Below are 25,187 nucleotides of genomic sequence, written 5' to 3' on the forward strand. Positions count from 1 at the left end.
TTTTGTATGCTACCAAATATTAGAAAATGTGGAAAACTATATTTACAGAAGGTTTTTCAACGAAACAAACAAAGCGTAATAGAATTCATTCTCACTGTAACGAACACAATCGTAATGAACTGGCTCTAAATCATTTATCTCTCATTATGCATGCATGTTCCAACAATAGTTCAAGAAAATTCATGAAAAGTCCTATATAAGAACAATGAGCGAACACATGTGTTGTGCAAATAGTACCATAATATTCAAACCAACAATAATACAAAAAAAAAAGAAAAGAAGAATACATCAAGTAGCATGCACACACACAAAACCACATGAGTTTACGTTAGAAGAACGAAAACCACATTGGTAGAAGTAATAAAAAAAGACGAGTCAATTAAAAACGTAATAAATTGTATGATTTTAGAAAGAATAAAATATAGAAAATAAATATATGTGGACGACCTTAATTAATTTTTTGAAAATTCATAACCGATTTCAAAATTTTAAAACTAAGATTTTGTTGTTGTTGTGATAATATACCTATATTTAGGGTTAGTGATGAGTATAAATTTTCAAAATAACATAGAGAGAGGATGCAATAGGGGTGCGTACAAACCCTAAATACACCATACCATATATATTTCATAATTTAGAAATACTACGGCTCTATATTCTACTTCCCGCAGCAAGAGAAAGCCCGTACAGTCAAAGTCAAGAGAAAAAAAAAGTCTTCTAGTTTGCAACTTGTTTTCAGACTTGCATGACCGACAAACTAAAATAAAGTCTGAAACCGAGTGAGAAATAGGATTACAAAGTGGAACAATAATTGACAAGTCTAGTCCGCTAGTTGTAGCCGACGTTACCATATAATTCTAGCTAAATCAACCTCATATTGTAAGCTTCTCAAAAAAAAAAAAAAAAAAAAAAAAACTACATATTGTAAAAATTGAAAAACATTGAAAAAAAAAAAATCAATTTAAAGACTTCTACGGTTTAAATGTTAAAATTAAATGTCCGTTTCCATATGCATATTTGGGTTTTTTTTTTAAATATTATTTTTTTATCGAAATTGAGCTAAAATATACTTATACTTAAAAAATTAAGATTTTAAAGAAGCAGCATTATATAGACAAAATGAATTAAATGCTAAACGAAAAAACTCATGAAAAAAAAAAAAAAAAACTCATGACAAATGGATAGGACAAAAAAGAAATGTTGAAAGCTAAACGAAAAAAAGTGACATGATTTTTCTAGATCACATATGTTAGCTTTTCGTAGATTTTCTAATTTAAAGGAGTCTTCTGATGGGACGTAGACACGTAGTTCACTATTTTTTTTTTTTTGAAAAAACGGCAGACACGTAGTTCACTATTGAAGGTTGAAAAACACAAACAAAACAAAACAAAAAAAAAATATTGAATATTAATGGCCCTACTCTTTAGAATGAAGGGTCCCTTTAACATTTATCAATAATATGATGATATTCTATATATGGTAAATCAGATATTCTGCACTTTGCAAGGAGAGTTCATGAAGTACAAGTCAGTGGAGTAGAGATGATGATGGCAAGGCTTCTTCCGTACATTATTAGGTTTATAGTGTTCTTGTTAGTTAAGTGCATGGCAGCACAAGCAGGGCCAGAGCATACTCTTCGTGATGAAGGTGAGGACTTCTTTAATTTCCTCTGCTTTCTATATATATATATATATATATATATATATATAATTCTGTATATTTCTACTTCATAACTTCAAATTCATTCAAACTGGTGGAAATGGACATCTATACATTCAGAAGTGTATTGAAGTACTTGAAGGAGATATATACAAAATAATTTTTAACTCGAAGGAAAAAAAAAATCTTATATATAACCTTAGAATTGTGACATATTGTCACAGTATCTCCTAACCAATGTGTCAAATTTTATATGTTGATTTTTCTTTTCAAGAAAAAAAAAAAAAACCCTAAGTAATTCTTTTACAATGCTATATATATTTTTAAGGTCTTTTGCAATTAACTCACCTTTTGATAATTCAAAATGAAATATAAAAGAGGGAGAGAATAAATATTGATACTTTTTAAGTTAATTAAAAATAAAAAGTAAAAATACATTATCTTTTTAAAAAATCAAGGCCTACATAAAACATTTTTAAACTTTCAAGTATATGATCATATTTCTAGTACTTTTAAGTTAATTTATTTTTTAATTTTAATTTTAAGTATTTGGATAAGTTGTTTAAATTCAAATGTCTTATATTTAGATTAATCCTTTTAACTTCATATATTAATGATTATATATTGATTATTTTTATTTTTATTGGTTACTTGTTTGAAATATATGTTTATAATCAGCTTAAATTATCAATAAATAGCTTAAGCATAGCAATAATTATACTAACTCTATTACTAGGCTTGAAAAAATAAATCTAAGGCGAAAAAAAGAAAAAGAAAATTTAATTAAGTTTGATTTATCATGTAGTGAAAGCCCTTGGTGAAATAGCTACACAATTGGGAAAGAAAGATTGGAATGTCAATGTGGACCCATGCATAAATGAGTCAAGTTGGTTTACGCCTTTATCAAAATTGGATTCAAGGCCACTGTACAACAATTCTCTCATCTGCAATTGCTCATACCCTAATAGTGTATGCCACGTCGTTGGATTGTATGTAAACTTTCATTTTGCTACCACATTGATAGATTAATTATTTATTTTGGATGAATTAAATTTTTTTTTTAAAGGTGAAAATAGAAGAAGTTTTATTTATTTAGTCAGCAAATTTCAAAATTGGCACCATTATTGGATGCCTAGTTTCAAAAGATTTTAGAGAGCACTAGATCTCTGGGAGTGCTTGTTTGCAAAAGATCCTATATAAGGGTTTGATGCAAAAGATGGACACTGCATGCATTCTTGAAGTCTTCTTCTTTACAATTCGTTCCTCTCTGACTAGACCATCTGTAACAATATTAACTTCGTGGTAGATGAATTAGATTTGTTAATCAACCAAAAGAGCAAACTTCATAGTGCGTATATATACTTGACATTCAAAAATTAAACATAATTTATTAATTGATATTTTGAAAGTTATATAGGCAAGAACTTTTATTTGACAATCACAATTGTTTAAGACCGTCTATGAAGATTTTATTTTTCCCTTGATTTGATAGTTATAAGTTAATGGGGCGGGCGAACTTGAACATTGATTTTTTTTTAAATTTTTTATTGAGAACATTAAAAGGAAAAAACTGGTTAAGTTATAAGTCTTTTAATATTTACAAGAACTCTTGAGGGCATATTATTGTTTCACTTATTAAGCGATAAACCTTGGATGTATAGGGTACTTTCTCCTTCGACGATTCCATACTCCTTGTACTCTTCAAGAATGCCATGTCTTATCCATTGACAGCTTTGACATTTCATCTTCAACCTGAAATACTATCACCTTCAACTTAAGATAGCTTCCTCCACCCTCTATAAGTTTCAGGGGAGATATTAATATATTCCATATGTTATTTAGCACATTTCAATATCTTTAATATTAGTCTTCATTTGTAGTTATCAAGAGTCTTATATAGTTGAATTGGCATTAACAACTCTTGGCATTTTCAACTGAGCCCATTTAGGGTTTCAGACTGTATAGATACATGGAGATTTTATAAATTTTTTAATCTCTTTCTCTCTTTCTCTCTCTCTCAACAATTCAAATTACATGTAAATATTCTTCTATAAATATCCTTGTCAGACAGGTTCTTTGAAGCACAGGATCTTGCCGGTGTGCTTCCGCGAGCTCTGGTGAAGCTACCTTACCTGAAGTCCCTGTAAGAAGAGTAACCATTATTTGTTTTACTAACTATAGCTTCCGAAATTGATTTAAGCTTCTAATTCCACCATTTCCACTTGATTGTAGTAAACTCGGTCATAACTACCTTAGTGGTAACATACCCAGTGAATGGGCTTTTATACAGTTGGAATCTCTGTAAGTGACTTCTCAGCTTGTGTCCAAGATTAGCTATAAATTCTCATTCTTATTGAATTAATTGAATTTGCTTCAGGTCCATCAGTGTGAACAATTTATCAGGACCAATTCCAAGCTTCTTGGGAAAAATTACCACACTTAAACATCTGTATGCTCTTATTGTATCTTTCTTTCTCTCCTATAATATAGATAGTAAAGATATGGCTTTAATATTTAAGAATATATTATATACTCAGGAGCCTACAGAGCAATATGTTTTCTGGAATGGTTCCCCATGAGTTTGGAAATTTGGTTAATTTGGAGCATCTGTGAGTATTTCGTTACTTTTTCAAATAAAATTTGATCAATTTGCTTAAACCTTAACACATGAAATGATTTCAACTTTCCTCTTGACGACCACAGCATTCTTAGTGGCAACAATCTCACAGGAAAGTTGCCAGTTACTCTTACTAATCTGATCAAATTAACGGATCTGTAAGTGGTTGTAACCTTTTTTGTAGTTGAAATTATTTTTAGTCAGCGAAAGTATCTTTTTGGTCCGTATATTTAAGGGTTATTTTCAATTTGGTCCTCATTTTAATTTTTGGCAGTTATTTTGATCCTATTTTGAAATTGTTGTCACTTTGGTCCTTCTCGTTAGTTTAGTAATAATAGAAGACTCTAACGAGACCAATGAAATACTGACAGAAGGTTAGCGGAGCACAAAGTAGAACAGAAAAAGATATTTTTGTGTTCCACTTTATGGGTTTATCCTTCACCAATTACAATTTGAAACATACTCTTTTCTCTTTTCTTATAAAATACCCTATGTTTAAATGGAGGGAAAAAATCAAACATATACCATACAATGATTGGTTAAACATAAAGTGGAACATAGGATTTTTGTATTCCTAACTGAACACACTCATGACAAATAAAGAATAATAATAATTACTTAATTGCTATTAAAAAATTGTGTCAGCATCTCAATAAATAAAAAATCTAAATCAGTAAAAAAGTAAAAAAAGAAAAGAAAAAAGAAATGATTATTTTTTAAGAGAAAAAAAAATGATTTTGAAAAAACACTAAAGTTTTCTTTTTATTTCCTTTCACTTTCTTGCAAACCAAACACACAACAAACCCAAAGAAATTGATAAGCCGCCATTGAACTCATTGAATTGCCAGAAAGCACCATCGCTTCATTGTTTTCTTTTTTATGTGTAGTAATACAATGTTAGAAAGTATATTTTCATGAACAAAATTTGACTACAAACTTGGTTGAAGTTTTAGGCTTCAAACTACTCTAAAAAGCTAGAGCTTTAGGCTTCAAGAGTTTCAAATCTAAAAGACCAAAATGACTGTTATATATATATATATATATATATAAGAGGTCTAAATTGAAAATAGACCCTGAATATGAGGATAAAAAAATATTTTTACATTTTTTGGTTTTACTTGAAAAATAATTTTAGTCCTTCTGGTGATTGCAGTATTCTTATTACTGTTTGTATTTTGTTCAATGTTGTTTCCATTTTGGGACACATATGCAGTAGAATTAGTAGTAACAACTTCATTGGAAGAATGCCTGACTTTTTTCAAAGTTGGAAACAGCTTCAAAGATTGTATGTGCTTTCTCTTTCATTTTTGATCTAAATCTCTTTAAAGTAAAGCTTTCAGGTGTGATCTAAGTCCATTTGAAATGTGCTGTTAACAGAGAGATCCAAGCTACTGGTTTTGAGGGGCCAATTCCTTCTAGCATTTCTATCTTGAGTAATTTAACAGAGCTGTGAGTTCTGCCATTTAAGTTAACGTACAGTTCTTGAAAAAAGAGTAAACAATTCATGAGATGCTTAATCTCTAGGATACGTTCATGCCATATGATTTTTAAATTAGTGTTTTTTTTTTTTTCTTTTTCTTTTTTGAGTTTTGCTGAAGATCACTAACACTTATTGATGGTGCAACTCTATGTAGAAGGATCAGTGACTTAGTGGGAGAGGGTTCAAAATTTCCAAACTTAAGTAGCATGAAAGGCATGAAAAGATTGTAAGTCATTATTTTGTTGAAAATTGTTATGGATTAGAATGCTAACAAAATTTACAGCAGTTTTGCTAACAAGAAGTTTATTTACATTGCAGGATGTTGAAGGGCTGTATCATCTCTGGACCAATTCCAACATATATATCAGACATGACACAACTTTTAACTTTGTAGTGCTCCTTTTTTTTTTCCTTCTTAATTTTTTTCTTCACTAACTGGAAAATGAGCGTACTGCAGTCCTCAGATGATTGGATAGACAACGGTCAATCATAAATGAAACCAAAATGAAAAATCCAACAAATCATACATTAGTAACAGTGATTAATATATATATATATATATATAAAAGACAAAACCAGAAATAAAATCCAGAAAAACCCAATAATCAAGTTAAATCCTTAACCTAGAGAGTGTGTATGATGAGTGTATAAGGAGTGTGGGAGAAGAATTTCCATATATATTGTAGATATGTACATATGAATATTTGATTTTTTTTATTTTTGTAATATAACTAGATTATTGTTTTCTCAAAAAACCATTTTTTTAACAATTTGATAATTATAATAGGAGAGTGGGAAGTTAAACTCTGGATGGTTTCGTATGGAAACGTTAAGAGATGTCAGTTGAATTACAGTGCTCTTAAAATATAATAACAAGATATTAATATATAGAAATTTACAGGCTTAAACATTGGGTCATACTTTATTTTCTAGAACTTAGAGCACATATTTATTTCAATAAAAATTAGAATAGAAACTTAAGCTAAAATGGGTACTATTTGAGAGAGATGGTGGTATCAGAGCTCATAATTATCTCGACTGATTAATGAGTTTCTAAATCAATTAGTTCATTAGTTTTTATAATTTATTATGTTCTTTATTTTAACTTGCATTCTTTTAAGTAGTTGACATTTTGTGTCATAACTTTTTTCTTTATTCAGTTCAGATTTATAGTTATAAACCCTTTGTTTTTTCTTGCAGAGATCTCAGTTTCAACAGATTGGATGGAATTATTCCATACTTTGGTGGTCTTACACAATTGACATACTTGTAATCTTCACAACAAAACCCTTAACCTAGTTCAATTGTAGAGTAAATTCAAATAAACAATTAGGCAGCTAAATCGCATAACCATATATGTAGCAAGGTTTGGCTTTTGGCCAAGATCCATGGGTGAATCTGCAATGAACTTCACTCTGTATAAGTATAAGCCCAAAACGAGAACATTCTCCATTTCTTTTAGAAAAGGTTAAAAGGTGCACTATATTAGGGTAAAACACATAGCCATATTGTTTTAGTTCAATTGTCTTCGGAAAACATAACTTTTTTTCTTTTCTTTATTAGTTAGTGCAACTATGAGCTTATATACACTATGTGTGTTTGGCATCCTCTTAGTTTAGCCAAAATATTTGCTTAAATCCATTTTTTGTCCCATCAAATAAACTTTTTCTTTTTGGTAATAAGCTAACATTGAATTTCGAAGAGAGAAACACAATGAAATGAAACGCTCTGCTTGATTATCATTGAATAGAAGTTATGTTTATATACATAGAGTCATTAACCCAGAATCAAGATAACTAACAGCTATAACAGACTTAACAAATCAGTCCACTAATAACTAACTTAAGTGGTACATGCTCAGCACATGAGAAGGCCATTTTGCTTACTAACAACATTACAATAGGACATGTAGCTCAGACTACTTACTACATAGCAACACAAAACTCCTTGTAGCTCAGCAGTGAATGGTGATCTTTCTCAATAGCTAACATATTTCTTTCCCACCTTTTAGCAAATAAGTTACTGAATTTTATAGGATGCCAAACATAGTCATGCTATATTTGTTTAGTTGGTGATATTGTTTTTTTTCTTTTTTTACTAAATAGGTGTCTAACAAGCAACTTGCTCACTGGGTCTGTTCCGGACTGGATCATGAGCAGAGATAGTAAATAGTATGAGATTTCATCTTAAATTCTACTTCAATTTTGCATTGACTTGTGAGTCTAGAGAAAAATATTTTTAAAGTTATTAGTTTATTACCATGATACTATATACATAACCTTGGACACTGCTCTCAGACTTGGTAATTCAGGTGGTTGACTTGAACTGGTTTATGGTTTATAGAGTAGAGAATTCTAAACTAATATATTGGTCTCTTGGACCAATATATTAACACTTTTCACCATGAATAGTTTAAAGTTTTAACAATTTTAGCAAAATACTCTTAAAAGGTACTTTGTTGTTCTTGTCTGGAGTTATAGCGAAGTACAATATAATAATCATGCTTTTTGTACAGCCAAATAGATCTTTCTTACAATAACTTGTTAGAGCGCTCAGCACCAACCTGTCCAGATAACATGTAAGTCTGCCTTCTCGAGGTTTACACACTTTGCTCTTCATAACCTTTTCAGAAACTAACTGATTTTTCCTTTGCATCAGAAATTTCTTCAAAAGCTTTTCTAGAAGGGACAAGTTGTAAGCTTCAAACTTGTAAACTTTTTCGAAGAACCGCTACTTCTTTTTTTTCTTTTTCAATTTATTTGGGATAACTGACATTCTTTATCTACTTCACTAATTAAGAACACTTCGTGAGTGCCTGGATCAATCTCCATGTTCAAAAGGTAATCATATATGAATATATCTATTCAAATCAAATTATGATGAGGTATACGCTTCAATTGTCTAGTCAGGCATTCCTCTTTTGTAATTTCCTTCCAAAATGAAAAAAAAGAGTTTAATTAAATATTTCATCTTGTAAAAGGCAAATACATAAATTAGTTAACAATAAAATGGAAATTTCATTGCTGTTCTATCATGTCTGCTTGTATTTGATTTAGTGCTGCTTCTATGTAGATTGGTATTCAGTGCATATAAATTGTGGTGGGAAAGCAACCTCAATTGGAAACATTAAGTATGAAGCGGATGTTGACCCAGCTGGTGCAGCGAAATATGTTCGTGTGAGTGAGAATTGGGGTTTCAGTAGCTCTGGAAGATTTTGGGGTATTAACACTAGCGCAAATGACTATATAGCAAATAATGTATCCATACTCAGAATGAATGAGTCTGAACTATACACAAGTGCACGCCTTTCTCCTCTTTCAATCACATACTATGCCCGCTGCTTAGCAAACGGACCTTATAAAGTGAAACTTCACTTTGCGGAGATAGTGATCAGAGACAATAGATCTTTTTCCAGTGTTGCAAGGCGGATATTTGATATTTATATTCAGGTATTCTGTCAAATTTATTTTTATCTCTATATTACAGTAGAGGAGTTAAATGAATTAATTTTCTGCAGGAAAACTTGGTGTTGAAAAATTTTGATATTAAAAATTCTGCACAAGGGGTTGATAAAGAAGTTGTCGAGGAATTTGAAGCAAATGTAACGAACAAAATTTTGATGATTCGCTTTTATTGGGCTGGGAAAGGAACAACAGCTACCTCAAAGAGAGGAATATATGGTCCCCTCATATCAGCTATCTCTGTGGAAGCTGGTAATTGTATTGGATATTAAGAATCTTGATGTTGTCCAATTTCTTCCACACTCAGATTAGATTGATGAACTATGGAATCATAGGAATTTAGATAGAAGACTCCATATGTATCTGCATTTAGATAAAAGGCTGAAGACCATTTTAAAGTGCATTTAGATGGATGACAACAAAAAAACTTTATCATCATCTTCATCATTTTATAACCATGCTATGCCAATTTTTCTTTGAGCCATTTGTTTCTATCCTGCTTTGGATTTTCTGTATGGTGCTAAATATATTTCAAAATGCAATCTTAAAATTAATGTCCTTAGTTATTTTTATTTTCTATAGATTTCAGTCCCCCTGATGATGGCAAGATGAAGATATCCATTGTGGTCGGAGCTGTAGTTGTGGTACTACTCCTCATTTTTATGATTTTGCGCATTTTTTGGTGGAAAGGCTGTTTGGGAGGGAGGATATCACAGGAAAATGGTAATCTATGCAAATCTTATGTGGATATTAGAAAGGACTGTATTCATTATCTCCAAATGTAGCCAGAAGTTGGAACATTGTATAGAAAATGATTTTTTTCTTTATCTGTCCCTAGATGATCAGCATTTCAAATTACACCTTCAAAAGAAACTGCATGATTTCAGGGCTTAGAGCATATGAACTTTTATTTGGGATGATGCATGATGATTCGGGTCATTGAGTTCCAATTTTGATGATAATGAGCCTGTGGAATCATTAGGGAAAAAAAAAAAAAATTATCATTGCTTATGTTATTTTATTCCCATTCTATGATAAATTAATGGAATATTTCACCTTTTCATCTAGGGTTTTTTTTATTTTATTTTATTTTATTTTATTTTATTTTTTTTTTTATTCCCAATAAAGTACTTGTGATTGAGAAAGAAGCAAAAGACAAAATTAAAATTTTTTTTTAGGGGGGGGGTTTATGTACCCGTTCATATATTTTTCTTTTTTCTCCCCCCTTACAGCTTGTGTGTTCAACTACAACGTAGTGCCTTCCAAAGGCATGTAATTTTCTTCTCCTCTTTAAGAGTCATCTAACTAGTCAATAGGTATGCATTTTTAATTGGTAAAAAATTGGTCTTGTTATACTATAAGATGCAATCTGACATCTTAGTCTGATGCCTTTGACAGAGTTAAAAGGATTAGATCTGCAAACTGGTTTTTTTACATATAGACAAATAAAAGCTGCCACTAATAACTTCAATGCTGCCAACAAGATTGGGGAAGGTGGTTTTGGATCAGTTTACAAGGTATTCGAGCTCTTTTTCTATTCTAGAATGAATTTATTTTTCCATCCTTTCTTTTTATTCTCCTTATTGATCCCTGGCATTAGGAGAGAGAGATAAGATGAAATACAAAGCTAAATAATGCATTTTTTCTATTCTTGATGCAGGGTATTCTATTTGATGGTACTGTAATTGCAGTTAAGCAACTTTCATCAAAATCAAAGCAAGGAAGCCGTGAATTTGTGAATGAAATAGGCATAATATCTGGTTTACAACATCCTAATCTTGTTAGATTGTATGGATGTTGTATTGAAGGAAAACAACTATTGTTGGTATATGAGTACATGGAAAACAATAGCCTTGCACATGCTTTGTTTGGTAAGCTTGTTTTTCATACCTTACCATGCTGGTCCATGCATTTTATGTTGATAATAGAAGAATGAGGGTGAAGCACTAATGGTTTCTAAACATCAATTTTAGGTCCTACGGATGGCCGGTTAAAATTGGATTGGCCTACAAGGCAGAAAATATGTGTTGGCATAGCGAGAGGTCTAGGTTTCTTGCATGAGGAATCAACAATTAAAATTGTTCATAGAGACATTAAATCTACTAATGTGTTACTTGACCAAGACCTCAACCCTAAGATCTCTGACTTTGGTTTAGCCAAGCTAGACGAAGAGGAGAACACACACATTAGCACCAGAATTGCTGGAACAATGTGAGCTACCTGCCTTTATTTTGCCCCCTTTATGCTTCCTTTTGTAGTCTATTTTCCCCTCTTTTCTATTTCATCACATTTGCATATCTTGATTATGAGGTATTTTGAATAGATTATGATATTATAAGACAGTAATGTTGGGTTGCTGTCCTAAAAGTATTCCAGAATATGGCAGCAATAAAATATCTGCACTAAAACAAGTATAGAATGTTGGGAATGTACACAAATTTGCAAATCTGTGAGAGGCGGAAAAAAGAAAGAAATATATCAAACACAAAGGAACTTCCACAGAATTGTAGTGATTTTACTATATTACAAGATACTGTAGTACAGTTTTTCTCTCTAAACAACATAAAAAACCCTAATATGAAGCAACGGTATTTATATCCTACATAGTGGATTCACAATGGGCTAAAAATGGGTCAAAAGAATTTGCTGAGGTAGAAAAACTCCCATTAAAATACGTTATCTCTCTAGTACTCAAGAAATGATCCACTTTGCCACTTAGAAAACATAATCCCTTCTAGTTTAGTAAGACTAAACGCACTTATATGGTGGTTGTATTAATTACATTATTAAATGTGTAACAATTGATTGGACTATTTGGTAGTTTGAAATGGATTGATGCTTACCTTGTTAGATTTTTTTTGTTTTTCTTACCTTGTTAGATTTAAAAGTTCATAAGATCATACTAGTGAACCAAATATCATAGTAAGTTTATGTCTTGCAGAGGCTACATGGCTCCAGAATATGCATTATGGGGCTATTTAACCTACAAAGCCGACGTTTATAGTTTTGGTGTTGTTGCATTGGAAATTGTTGCAAGGAAGAACAACATGAAATATCGACCAAATGAGAACTTTGTATCCCTTCTAGATTGGGTAAGAAACTTCCTTCTCATTTTGTTTTGAAAGTTACAACTAAAAGTTCTATATGAACATATGTTTATTTTTTTAGTAGACAGTATGAACCTGAGTAGCTTCTTTGGAACTACTCCATTTGACTATGTCAATTTTATGTTTCACTAGGCTCAAGTTGGAAAATAAACATGTAATCGAGGCAGAGTTTGGCCAATGTGCAGTTTTTTTTTTTTTTTTTTTCCTTTTTCTTTTTCTTGCATCTTCATGGTTCAAGTTGCATAAGTAATTTTTCTTCATTGGAATCAAAATGATGTGTTAATGAAATCTTAACATTTTGTGGTCGAGTAACATTGTCTGATTCTCTTCACGAGAAGAACTTGGGTTCATATCTCCCATCCTCCATTGTTTTAAGCACAAAAAGAAAATATTGCGTAAATTTTTTAAAAAATATTGAAAAAGTCTATTTTATTTGGAAAATAAATAAAAGGGATGAATTTACAAAAAGAATGCTTTTATTGATTGCATTAAATTTATAACTAGTCGCTAATCCGACCGATGCACGCAAAAATATTTAAAGAGATTTAAAAATATAGTAGTAATATTTTCAAAAGATTTTTTTTATTGTCATGTTATCAAATTAAAGAGATTTAAAAATAATTAAAGAGATTTAAAAATAGTAGTAATGTTTAAATGTTATCAAATTTATATATAAAAAAAATAGAGATAGTGTGACCATCATGTATTTCTTGATATATAACAGAATATAATTGATATAAAATATAGTTGTTACCCCACTATTACCAACCACAACAATACAACGAAAAGTAAATAGGTTACAAATTCGAGAATACTATGTTTTCCAATAAAAACAGGTAATAGAAATAAAAATAGATATCATCAGAAGTTTAGATCACACATTAACAACATATATAAATCCCATACATATTTTTTTGCTTGGTAAGTGGAGGAAAAGAAATAACTTTTAGTATTGTGTTTGATACTTATTTGGAATTTAGTTGTATTGACATTTATTAATTAATTTTCCTCTTTTTTTTTTTTTTTTTTTATGAGAAAAAGGTTGAAAAAATAGAATATTTTTGTGGTATTTTATATTTTATTGTTTTTGAAGAAAAGAATCCTTAAAATTATAGAAGAAAGCAATTTAAGGACCTCAAGCTTGACTAGCTATAGACTATGTGTTACGGCAAGAACAGAGCATATATATCAATGTTATGAATACTGTTTTGGTTTTTCTAGTGAAACGGAATATTTTGGTACCGGCTAATTTCGACAAACCGTTTTGGAGTTCCTAAAAGAATAATATATATATATATATATAATTTCATATCCTATTACTTTTTATATTAAAAAAAACATAAAATTTATATAAAACTTGTTATTTTAAAATTAATCTAACCAATTCACTTAAACTACTATTACTTTAATTAAAATACTAATTAATTTTTTTATTTCAACAAAGGCAAATTCAAAAATAAGGCTAGATGGTGGCTTCATAATTTGGCTAAAGCACGCTGCCCAAGCCAACTCTTTTTACAACATTTTATTATTTTTTATTATACTATTTTCCTCACCAGCCATATTTTACTTTCTTCTTATTTTTATTTTTTTTCTCTTGTTTTTTCTCATCCATACACGTCTTCCTCCTTTTGAATTTCATCACATGTTTATGTACACGTTAGCTGACATACAAACTTAATTAGGGGTGTGCAGAAAACCCACCAACCCACCAAACCCGACCCGACTCAACCCGACCTGCCGGGTTGGGTCGATTTTTAAGGCTTGGTGGGTTGGGTTGGGTTGGGTCACAAATTTTTTTTTTTTTTTTTTTTATAGCGGGTCGGGTTGGTTGTGGGTCATAAAATTACAAACCTGCCGGACCCGACCCGACCCACCCATATTTAATATATATTTAAAATATATTATATATTTAATAATTTTTTTAAATCAACTATAAATTTAATATATACTAATAATAATATTATATACTATAAGTGCTTATATATAATATATTTTATATACATATATAATATATACTAATAATATTTAATAATAATAATAATAAAAATAAAAATTTATCAAACCCATGGGTTCAACCCGACCTAACTCGATTCATGTGGGTTGGTTTGGACTTATGTGATAGGTTGAGTTGGGTTGAATTTTTTTGACCCATCATAGTGGGTTGGGTCAAAAAATTACCTCAATCCGACCCAACCCGACCAATTCACACTCCTAAATTCTTAACTTTTCATCTTTCTTTCTATTTTTTTACTCACAGCAACTTATCTCAGTTTCCTCTCAGGTCTTTAGTCTCTCCTCCACTCTATTCCCTCTCTCTCTCTCTCTCTCTCTCTGATGAAGATCCAAATTTGTTAAGCATGACTGCATGAGCCACAATATTCTGCATATGCTTTATGCTTGATTTTCTGCATATGTTTCGAGTGGACTTGCAAACAACCTTACAGGAATCAATTGCTTGGATTGATGAAGCAGGTAGCTGCTTCTTCAATTCCTGAAAATTTTGACTGCCATCAACCTGAAACTGGGGAATATCAAGACCCAGTGTTGAAGGAGCCTTATGGGCCTCATGAGATCAAGCTACTGTTGGAAATTGAAATCAATGGAGCGGAGCGTTTGAGAGCTTCTTTTATTATAATCGTATTTTAATTTTTCTTTTTAGTAGTATCGGGTATTATTTTTGGGGAGAAAGTGGTTTATTTATTTATTTATTTATTTTTTAAAATATTGCTGAAATGAAAAATCGTGAGTAGTTCAAAAAACAGTCAAAAGTTTTGGTTGTATAGTATATATAGATTAGAAAAACTCTTTTATTAATTTATTAGCTGTTTTTTTTTTTTTTTTTCATCATTTAAATTGGTATTCTATTGTTTGCTTACGTTTTTTTTTAATATGAATTACCTTTTCCCTTCCTAATTTTCTCTTCTTTTCACTTCAGGCCATCGTTTTACAACAGAAAGGAAATTTGATGGAGTTGGTAGATGCAGAATTGGATTTAGAGTTCAATAAGGAAGAGGTACTTAGAATGATTAAAGTGGCTTTATTATGCACTAATCCATCACCAGTGCTTAGGCCAACTATGACTTCCGTAGTGAGCATGCTTGAAGGCAAAACAGTTGTTGATGAATTGGCTTGGGATCCAAGTATTTATGGTCATGAATGGAGTTTTGGAGCCTACAGAGACCAATTTGGTCAGAACCCACGACCAAGCTCAATGGAAACTCATAGCCTAATTCAGTTATCAAATACAACATGGAATAGCTCTGCTTCTACATCTGCCCAGGATCTCTATTCCATCAATCTAGACTCTAGGTAATATATATATATATATATATATAAGCAACTAAGCCTCCAGCTTATGTGACAAGCACTGTGCAAGTTTAATGATAAGAAACTATGAGCTTTGTGGATTTACTTCCAAGATGATACTTTGAATGGACAAATATTTTATTTAAGATGAAGCTAAAGGTATTTTCTAAAATTGTTCCCTCTTGAAGATTGAAAACTTTACATTAGACAATATAGTCTAAAATTGCTTACAATTAGGTTCACTTGTTTGATGATATTGAACAGTAGGAGAGATGTTAGAAAATAAAGAAGAGATGAAAAAGTGGAAAATGGAAGAGATGTTAATTAGTTTTTGTCTCAAGGTGTTTGGTTGAGGGTAAAAAAATTGAGGGATGAGAATTTTTTTTGTTTAGTTGAGAAGAGAAATAAGAAGATGAGAAATATAGTTTATTTAAATTTACTTTCATGTCCTTATTAAATAAAAAAATAACAAATTAGCAAAAAAAAGACTGATGTACCAAAAAAACCCAAAAAAAAAAAGAATATAAAAAATTAAAAAATCCGAATGAAAAGTACCAGAAAAGGACAAAATCCAAAGAAGAAAACCGAAGAAAAAAAATTAAACAAATGGGTAACAGAAAAGGACAAAGAAAAAAAGGGAGACAAAGAGAAGAAAACGACAAAACCCAAACATGTGCCTTTTGGTCTACGTCTATAGGAACAAGAGTTTCGTGTTTACTTTCCAATTTTCTCTTTGATACGGAAAAAAATAAAATTGGTGGGTGGAGAAAAAACTTAAGCTCTACTGGTTTTATCTCCTAAAATTATTCCAATCGAATACTAGAAAAATTTTCACTCTACTTTTCTCTTCTCATTTTCCATCTCCCTAAAATCTTTAGTAACATAGGAATGATTCAATCATTAGTGGTGCTTACAAATCCTAAATACACCATAAACTATATTTCATAATTTACAAGTATAGAAACTACGGCTCTAAATTCTACTTCCGGCAAAAAGAGAAAACGACAAATCAAGAGAAAAAGTCTTATAGTTTGCAATTGTTTTCAGCCTACCATGACCGACAAACTAAAGCAAAGTTAGAATAGGGTTACAAAAGTGATACAATATTTGACTAGTCATAATTCGTATGACAAGTCTGGTTTGCCATGTAGCCGCCATTACAATATAATTCAAGCCAACTCATTGAGGCGGCCATAGAAATTTTTGTTGTTGTAAGTATATATAATTTAGCCACCCCTACCAACTCAATTATGGTGGGGTTTGGATTCCGCGTTTGCGTTTCAGCAAACGCGTTTTCCTCTTTTTTTTTTTTTTTTTGGCCACATTTTTTGACTTTGGGGGATAAAAAATTTGTGCATGAACAGTGTGTGCACTGTTCACATACTGTTCATACATTGTTTATGTAATAAAAAATATTAAAAATAGGTCCCACGGCACTATTCACATATTTAAAAATTATTTTGCTACAGTGTTTTCAGTTTTCAGTTTTCAGTTTTCAGTTTCAGCAACAATAAGTTCAATCCAAACACACTCTATATATATTTTTTTGAAGTCAGAATGGTCTTATCCTATTACCACCCTAACTTAGCCACCCCTACCAACTCAATTATAGATTGAGATCTCGTGCAGTTATTAAAAAATTCTAATTCAAGGGCTGATATTAAAATGATTTTTCAACTTTTTAATTTCAGCCATTTGTTCACTATTGAATAAGGCTATTGCATCAAATCCAGATCCACTCAACTACCTATTGTAAAAATTGAAAAAAACTAGAAAAAATAAAAAATAAACCCACATAATCGTAATTTAAAGACTTTTACGGGTTATATACTTATATGTAAAGATCATCCACCAGTTTGACATAAATTTATTTCGCTTATTTTTTTTTTTTAAATTTAGTTAAGGTATAATTGAAATTAAAAAAATAATATTTAAAAAATCAGTATTATATAAACAAACATTTTTTTTTGAGAAACATAGTGTAAGTTTAGATAGCACTGAAAACAAATTTCAGTGCGTTTGGCCTTTTTTTTATGGGTCCTGTGTACTATTTACGAGACCCGCAAATACAGAATTTATCAAATATAACTTTAAAATTGGATCTCACGATACTATTCACATTTTTAAAAATTATTTTGTTACAGTATTTTCAGTTTTTAGCAATAATGGTTTATTTAGATATTGCTTATTTACTTAAAACTAAAAACTTATTACTGAAAACACTATAAAAAAATATTTTTTAAGCAACTAAAATACTATTTATGCCTTTTGTGCAACTTAGCTCATCCATAAACAGTGCCATAAGACCAGTCAAAACACAAACATAAATACTAGCTGTAGTATGCAAACTCATATTAAGCGTTATCCAAACACAACCATATTAACAAACAAGTTAAATGTTAAATGAAAAAGTACATGATAAACCTAAAAAAAAGGTCTGACAAATGGATGGGACATTAAAAGCCAACAGTAAATTTCGTGACAAGGCTTTTTTATTAAAAGTTAGCTTTTCGTAGGTTTTGTAATTTGAAGAAATCTCATTTGTCTTAGGAATGGGACATAGTTCTAACTATTGAAGATTTTTTTTGCATTACTAACTAACTATTGAAGATTCGAAAGCAAAAGCAAAAATTATTGAATGTTAAGGGCCCTACTCTTTAAATCGTAGGGTCCCTTAACATTTTAACATTTAACAAGTATATCTACATACATGGTATGAGACTTTCTGCACTTTGCAAGCAGAGCTCGTGGAATAGCTAGTCAGCAGAGCAAACAATAATGGCGAGGCTTGTTCTTCCTTACATTAGCTTTGTAGTGTTCTTGTTACTTATGTGCATGGCAGCACAACCTGAAACAGTCCGGAAAACTCATAGTGATGAAGGTCAGGACATTAATTCTTTGCTCTATTTTCTATCTATATAATATTTCTGTATATTTTTACTTCATATATAGGATCAAATCTGTTCTTTCAAACTGGACATCTATACATTCAGCTGTGTTCAACAAAAATCGTCAACATTAGAAGCTAGGAGTAGGCGAAAACAGTATATTGTTGATATCCAATATATTGCTCCGATTGATTATTGTTATTTGATTACTTTATTAGTTTAAGTTCTATATAGATGTAACATGTGCGTCCGTGTGTGTTTGTTTCTTATAAAAAAAAAAAAAAGAAAAAAAAAAAAAAAAGAGGTTCCATAAGGAAGCTTAGAAAACCTCTAATAATTTTCTGTCACATCAAACTTTTTTTTTTTTTTTTTGAGAAAAGTTAAACAGCGCAAAATTTTAATATATATATATATATATAAAAGATTATGTTTAAGTTACACCTAGTGTAACTCTAAATAATATTACATTATTCAATATTTTTTAATTGGATGCGAATATTGACAAATCCACTATTAGATTATATTATTTTTGTATATTTTTTATACTTGCAAAATTTTAAAGTGATAAAAAATTAATATCCATGTCATCAAGCAATTGTTAAAATTTAAATTTTTGTAGTTTAAAATAATGCATCAAATATGAGTTTATGAATTAAATGGTAAATAACATCCGATTGATATGAAAATTAGCATGCATGTTAAGAACATATAGAACATATAATTCAACAGTTAGATTTTCAAAATATTAATTCAATAACAAGTTATTAGGTGGTGTAATATTGCTTAGAGTTACACTAAGTGTAACTTGAACCCAACTCATATCTATATATATATATATATATATAAAACCTTACAAACCCACCGAAATTTGGTTGGCTAGGGAATTGGTCATGGATATGAGAAAGACAGTTATATGGAAAATATATATATATATATATATAAAAGTGATATATATGGAGCTTGTTTTTTTCAAACATGATATATCATCCTCAGCCACATGTTACCTTCCGGGATTGATACTCAGGCGATGCAATAATTTTTCAATGATTGAGAGTATCAGAGTTTAATTTTAATTTTTAATTTTTCAACTTTTCTCACCTAAGGTTAAGATTGAAAATTAAAATTTTTAATTCTCAATCTCACTCTCTTTTGCACTAGCTTAACTATAGAACGTGTTATAAAAAAAAATTAAAAATAAAATAAAATAAAGAAGCTTAACTATAGAATGGGAACATGATTCAAAACTTTCCTTCATCGCCAACTTAAGTATGAACGATGATTGATTTGTCTTCACACATGCTGCATGTGTGATTTTACTTTTGCATGTTTTTCAAATCTTTTGGGGATAAGAGCATTCACATCTGGGATGTCAAAAAATTAGTATTTAGGTTGTGTTTGGGATTTGAGAAAAAGTTATTTATTTATTTTCCTTAAAGTGGGTTTCATTGCACTATTAAGTGGGTCTCATTGCTCCAAAAGTCAACTTTTAGCCCCTTTTTTTTTTTCTTTTTTTTTTTTCTCTATATACTCTTAGCAAAAAGTTTCAATTTTAGCAAAATAAGCGGTTTATAAATGGACCTTTAATTAGTAACTCAAAAGGCTGCTTTATTTATTTTAACATGTCACTTAACTATACACCCTACATCTCATCTTCTTTTAACCTACAAGTATACAACCCAATAAAAATTCATTTTCCTATAACCCATGATACCACCAAAATCATCCACAACCTATAGCAACCATTGAAACCACCATGATCACCCACTAGTTCACATCACCTATGCATTATCGAAACCCAAAACGACCATGATCCACCAACACCCAATCAAAAACTTATTGTGATTAACCCAACCAAAGACCCACTAGTAGATCACCCACAACTGACAACAACACTATTGGCACCTAACCAAAAATCATCATGATCAACTCAACCAAAAACCCAAACCAAACTCAATCAACCATAGTGACCAAAAACCCAAATCAACACTGCAACCTACTCTAATCTAATCTAAGTATATATGTGTGTAGAACTCTCTTCTAGAAATTTGAACTCTAGTCCTTACTCCTTACACCCCACAAGTATTTATAATTGTCGAGTGACCATCGCGCCAAGAAAATAATATTCCAAAATTGAAACTTCTTTTTATAAAAATAACTTTTAACTCTCCTATTGTAATCAAGGAAAATATTCTTATATGTAACCTTGAAATCATAACATATTATCACAATATTTTCTAACTAATGTGTTGAATTTTATAATTCTTTAACAATATTATATACTTTTTAAAGTCTTTTGCAATCAACCCATATTTTGATACTTCAAAATGAAATCTAAGATAGAAAGAATAAATATTGGTACTTTTAAGCTAATAAAAAAAAAAAAAAAATTCATGCATCATCTTTAGAAAGTCAAGGCCTACATAGAATATTTTAAAATTTTCAAATATATGATCATATTGTAGATATATACTTCTATGTTAATTTATTTTTAATTTTACTTTTTAAGTATTTAGGTAATTTGTGTGAATATCTTATATTTATATGAATCTTTGAAGTTTGAACTTCATAAGAGAATGACTGTGTATTTGATTATTTATATTTTTTTTACTTGTTCGAAATATCTATTTATAGTGAGCTTAAATTATGAATGAATAGCTTAAGAATATACTAACTCTAAACTAGGCACGAAAAAATCAATTGAAACCAAGCATAGGAAAACAAATTATAGGTTACATTTATCTTATATTTACTGTAGGGACACAGTTGTAGTCCAAACCCAAGATGTGTGGGATGTTGGCCCAATAAGCCCAGTACGAATTTATAGAGAGTGGGTTAAAGAACTAAAACCTAATGAATTTAATAACAGCTAGTATGAGTTTAAAAGGTGATCAAGCAAGAACAAGGCACAAAGGACCAAATAAATTCATTGTCCGAGGAGGCAAATCTTGGCATAGATCAATAGAACTGATTACAAGTGCAATTATGATTGCTACAATATTCTTTCTCTATTTTTTCAATCCCCTTCCTTCTAGGACCTTTTACATTATATATTTCCTTCCCGGCGATCTTGGCCCTCCACTTGTCAATTGTCCAAGCCACTCCTCGAGTGCCCGTCTCATCAGACACATTTTCTGGTTCTCTGTGAGTTGCGATAGCCAAGGAAGCATTGTTCAGGGGTCTTCTCCACATAAATGCGGCCAGAAAAGTAGCTGCAATACATTTAATGCGGTGGTAGCAGCTTTTCCTTAGATCTTTTTGAGTTCCCATCATCCTTATACGTGTACAATGCACGTTCTTATCACTGGATTATCTTGGAAAGTCACCTTGATCGTTGGAACACAGATTTAAACTGCGCTTATCATATCTGAGGAGGAATTCCTCTTCGGACCATCCCCCATTCATTCATCACTTATGAGACTTAAAGATGGGAACCCTTCATAATTATCTGTACCCCCTTGGACATTTCTCCGTCCTCGGATAAGGCTCATGACCCAATATATGATTTTTGAGCCCTTATCCCTGTAATAGCCCCTCAAAATTCCGGTTTTTTCCTTTCATCCCAGGAGAAAAAGTGGGGTTTTGACTTTTAAGAGACAAACCATTTTTTCCAATGGCTCGTACATGTGAAATCCCTATTTTGCACGTCCCATGATTGCTACTGATGCTTCGAAATCCGAAAGGCGCCATTAATTACTCCGAGCAGCTCCTTGATCCCTAGATCTAACGGTGAGGCACAGATCGAACGGTTGACCTCTCTCTTGGAATTTTGAGCGGGATAACTCCCACTCATTTTCACCCCCTATAAAAAGCCTTAAGGGAGATCATTCTCCCTTTTACTTTACGAATCTTCAAGTTCTTCAGAGATTTCAAGCACTCCAATGCACCAAACTCTTAGCCCTCCCGAGTTTCCTTAGGATTTTTTCTTAAGAGATTCCCAAAAGATTTTTCTAAAGGTTCAGGATCTAGAACACCCATTTTCATAATTATCTATCTTTCTAAACTTTCTTTTTCTTCTCAGCCAACCTTCTCGCCCTTCTTTCTCTTTTTAGAAAACTTTCTTCGCGTCATCTACATTTGCTTAGATAGGTAGATTTAAGCACTTAGTAGACTCTTCGGCTGGAATGGAGGGGTTTAGGGCCATGTATCACATCTTGCAGGGAGTAGCCCTGCAATATTGTGCCTCGGGCCAAATACTTACCGATAGAGAAGTAGGCGAAGTTGTCATTCTTATGATTGCTTTCATAGATGGAGAAATGACGCTTCCCATGTGTAGGATAACTAGGGATTACCTAATTAACCACAGACTGACTCCCCATCAATGCGCTTCTAACCTATTTAGGGTCTTGGGCTGCATAGACGCTCTCAATGAGCAGATGGGCTTGGGGCTTATGTGGCTTGACGTGGTCCACATGTATGAGTGCCATAAGCTTGCCGGCACGGGGTACTATCTCAAGTCTCAGTCTGACATCGTCAAACTGATATCATGCCTTCCTAAGTCAAATAGAGGCATGAAGGATGATTACCTCATTATCTCCGGAGAGTGGCATAATAGTCTTCACTGCCTAACTCGGGCGGGAGAGCTAGGTGGGATACCTTAGCATTAGATCCCTTAGTTTAGCCTCCTGACTGTTTTGCCTCCTTGGATAATGGTTTTATTGATTTAACCATTATTTCCTTCTCGGATGTTTTTTTGTAGACAAGAACCACGTTGCTTCGAGATTGAGTCTAGTTAACATACCGGGTCGCAACAAACTGTTACGATCTGAGATATTTATAAGTGAAGACGGTCAATTACGGGCTGCTCCCTTAATCTTGGACTACAAGCCTCTATCTCGTATATTCCAAGACGCCGATCAGGCAATAAGGGCGCATAGACGAGTCCAAGCTGGGGTTTCTAGCTCGGAGATATCTTCCATTTGTTGAGCTACCTATCCAATGCGTCCCTGCGGAAGTAGTCGCTCCAAGAGAAGGGACAGACTTTGCACATTTATCTCTCTCGGTCAAGATAGACCAGTTTCACCTTGGGGACGAACGTAAATTTCCAGGTGAGCCGGTAGAACTCTCGGATTCTGAGACCGATATCGATAGACTCTTTGTGGTCCATCCTCCAAGACTTGTAGTTGCCCAGATTGAGTCCAGTTCAAAAGAAGAAGAAGAAGAAGAAGAAGAAGAAGAAGAAGAAGAAGAAGAAGAAGAAATGGCTCTGAACCAAAAGAGAAGTCTGAGGGACCTCATGTCATCAAGGAACAAAAGGGGAATTTCTCAGGAGGTCCCTAAGTCCCAAGTTCCTCCTAATCTTCCCCCTCATCTTCCTTAAATTCCCACCGACCTCGGGCTGAAACCAGTTCTTGACTTGAAGAAGAAAAGGCCAATTGAGGTGCTTGAGGAAGGCAAGGTAGGTCCCTAGAAGGGGACAAAGCAACAGAAAGTGGCCAAAGATGCCTGGGACAAGAGGTCCCAATCCGTGGATAGCCGAGAAGAACAAAATAGGGCTGATGTACAAACTACACAACACACGTGGTCTGCTCGGTTGGAGGTGGATGAGACTCCCATCCCTTGGAACGCCACAGTCCGAGATTTCCAAAGGGGTCGAGTGGGATATATTGCTGAAACTCTGGAGCAGCCTTTACTCCTTTCGAAGGATATGGAAACTTATAGGCGCTTCAAGCAGAACGACCTCTTCCTGTCCCTAAAGAGGGACCTTGCTATGGTAAGTAATCCATATACTCATGAACTTAGTTGCCAATTTGTACTTTTGTGCTTTCTTTGCCCCCCTTTTTTATTGAGGTTATTCTTCTGTTGTCTTCGTGTAAGTTACTCAGCAAGTTTTTATGGCCAAGGATTGGGTTCGCGATCCCTGTAATGAGGCTAATGCTGAGGCCCTCTCCTATGCTGATGTTGAGAAGTCTTTGGGGGCTCTCAAACAAGAATGTGAGGAGTTGAGCGAAAAGCTTAAAGAAGCGGTCAAGGCACATAAGAACGCCGAGGCAGGTCTAAAATCTGTGGAGAAACAGGCCGAGGATCAGCACCAAAAGCTGTATGTGACCGAGATTAACTTGGCCATCGAAAACCAGTTGGTTAAAGAACTCAGGGATAAACTCCAGAGGGTATGAGAGGCCGCCCAATTAGCCAAGGAAGCAGTAGAGGCCAAGAAACAGGCGTCTTACTTGCTTGGAGTGGAAGAGATGCAAGTTAGACTCACTAAGGAGCTCTCCAAGGTTTGTAGGAACTATTGCAATGTATCATGGGGTAAGGCCCTTAATGTTGTTGGCATCCCAGCAGATTCGGAGTAGAGGCAGCCTGGGAGTATCTATTACCACCCAGACATACGTGAGATCCCAAGTGCCGTCCCTTCTTTTTTTGCCCCTATTCTAGAGGTCTTTGAGCAGCTACTGATTACCCAAGATGCTCTCCCTCCTTCTGATAGGGTTGAGGGGGTTGAGGGGGCCAGGAACAAGGGAAAAGGGAAGAAAACCTCCTTAGAGACTAAAGACGATGCCAAGGCTAAGGAAGTTGCGGTTAAAGCAAAGGAGGTAGGGGCCAAGACTGAAAAAGCTGATCTGAAGGCCAAGGATGCTCTCCCCTCTCAACCGAGACAGAAGGAAGACCCTCATGCTCCCCAAACTAAGGCTTAGCTCTTAGGATTCTTTTGTGGTAGTTTTTTTT

The 25,187-nt window shown here is 32.5% G+C and overlaps 2 protein-coding genes across 4 annotated transcripts in view; both read left to right on the plus strand.

The window, feature by feature from the left end:
* The first annotated feature begins 1,483 nt into the window (after positions 1-1,483).
* LOC112035377 (probable LRR receptor-like serine/threonine-protein kinase At1g07650) lies at positions 1,484-15,785 on the plus strand. Of its 3 annotated transcripts, XM_065778914.1 has the most exons (24): positions 1,484-1,647; positions 2,465-2,648; positions 3,727-3,802; positions 3,892-3,960; positions 4,037-4,108; positions 4,197-4,268; positions 4,363-4,434; positions 5,490-5,561; positions 5,654-5,725; positions 5,911-5,982; positions 6,075-6,146; positions 6,957-7,025; positions 7,862-7,927; positions 8,272-8,334; positions 8,415-8,450; positions 8,556-8,596; positions 8,829-9,205; positions 9,274-9,469; positions 9,800-9,940; positions 10,616-10,734; positions 10,878-11,088; positions 11,191-11,428; positions 12,159-12,309; positions 15,263-15,785. In XM_065778914.1, exons 2-24 carry the CDS (start codon positions 2,537-2,539, stop codon positions 15,638-15,640), a joined length of 2,847 nt encoding a protein of 948 aa, XP_065634986.1. In that variant the 5' UTR covers positions 1,484-1,647; positions 2,465-2,536; the 3' UTR covers positions 15,641-15,785. The 3 variants fall into 3 exon arrangements, with proteins under 3 accessions (XP_065634986.1, XP_065634987.1, XP_065634989.1); XM_065778915.1 differs by lacking the exon at positions 7,862-7,927; XM_065778917.1 differs by lacking the exons at positions 4,197-4,268; positions 4,363-4,434.
* Positions 15,786-18,336: 2,551 nt separating this feature from the next.
* LOC112035379 (probable LRR receptor-like serine/threonine-protein kinase At1g07650) overlaps positions 18,337-25,187 on the plus strand; it is a 38,238-nt gene continuing 31,387 nt past the window's right edge. The window contains 1 exon segment of the mRNA XM_065778913.1: positions 18,337-18,514. Within this exon segment, the coding sequence (XP_065634985.1) occupies positions 18,412-18,514 (103 nt within the window). The 5' untranslated portion in view covers positions 18,337-18,411.

This window comes from Quercus suber, unplaced genomic scaffold (genome assembly GCF_002906115.3).
Source record: "Quercus suber isolate HL8 unplaced genomic scaffold, Cork oak 2.0 scaffold_193, whole genome shotgun sequence".
NCBI lineage: Eukaryota > Viridiplantae > Streptophyta > Magnoliopsida > Fagales > Fagaceae > Quercus > Quercus suber.

Coding starts and splice junctions, on each gene's coding strand:
- LOC112035377 (XM_065778914.1), top strand. CDS start 2,537: ATGAGTCAAGTTGGTTTACGCCTTTATCAAAATTGGATTCAAGGCCAC. Junction 6,147..6,956: donor ATGACACAACTTTTAACTTT/GTAGTGCTCCTT, acceptor TTTTTCTTGCAG/AGATCTCAGTTTCAACAGAT. Junction 11,429..12,158: donor ACCAGAATTGCTGGAACAAT/GTGAGCTACCTG, acceptor TATGTCTTGCAG/AGGCTACATGGCTCCAGAAT.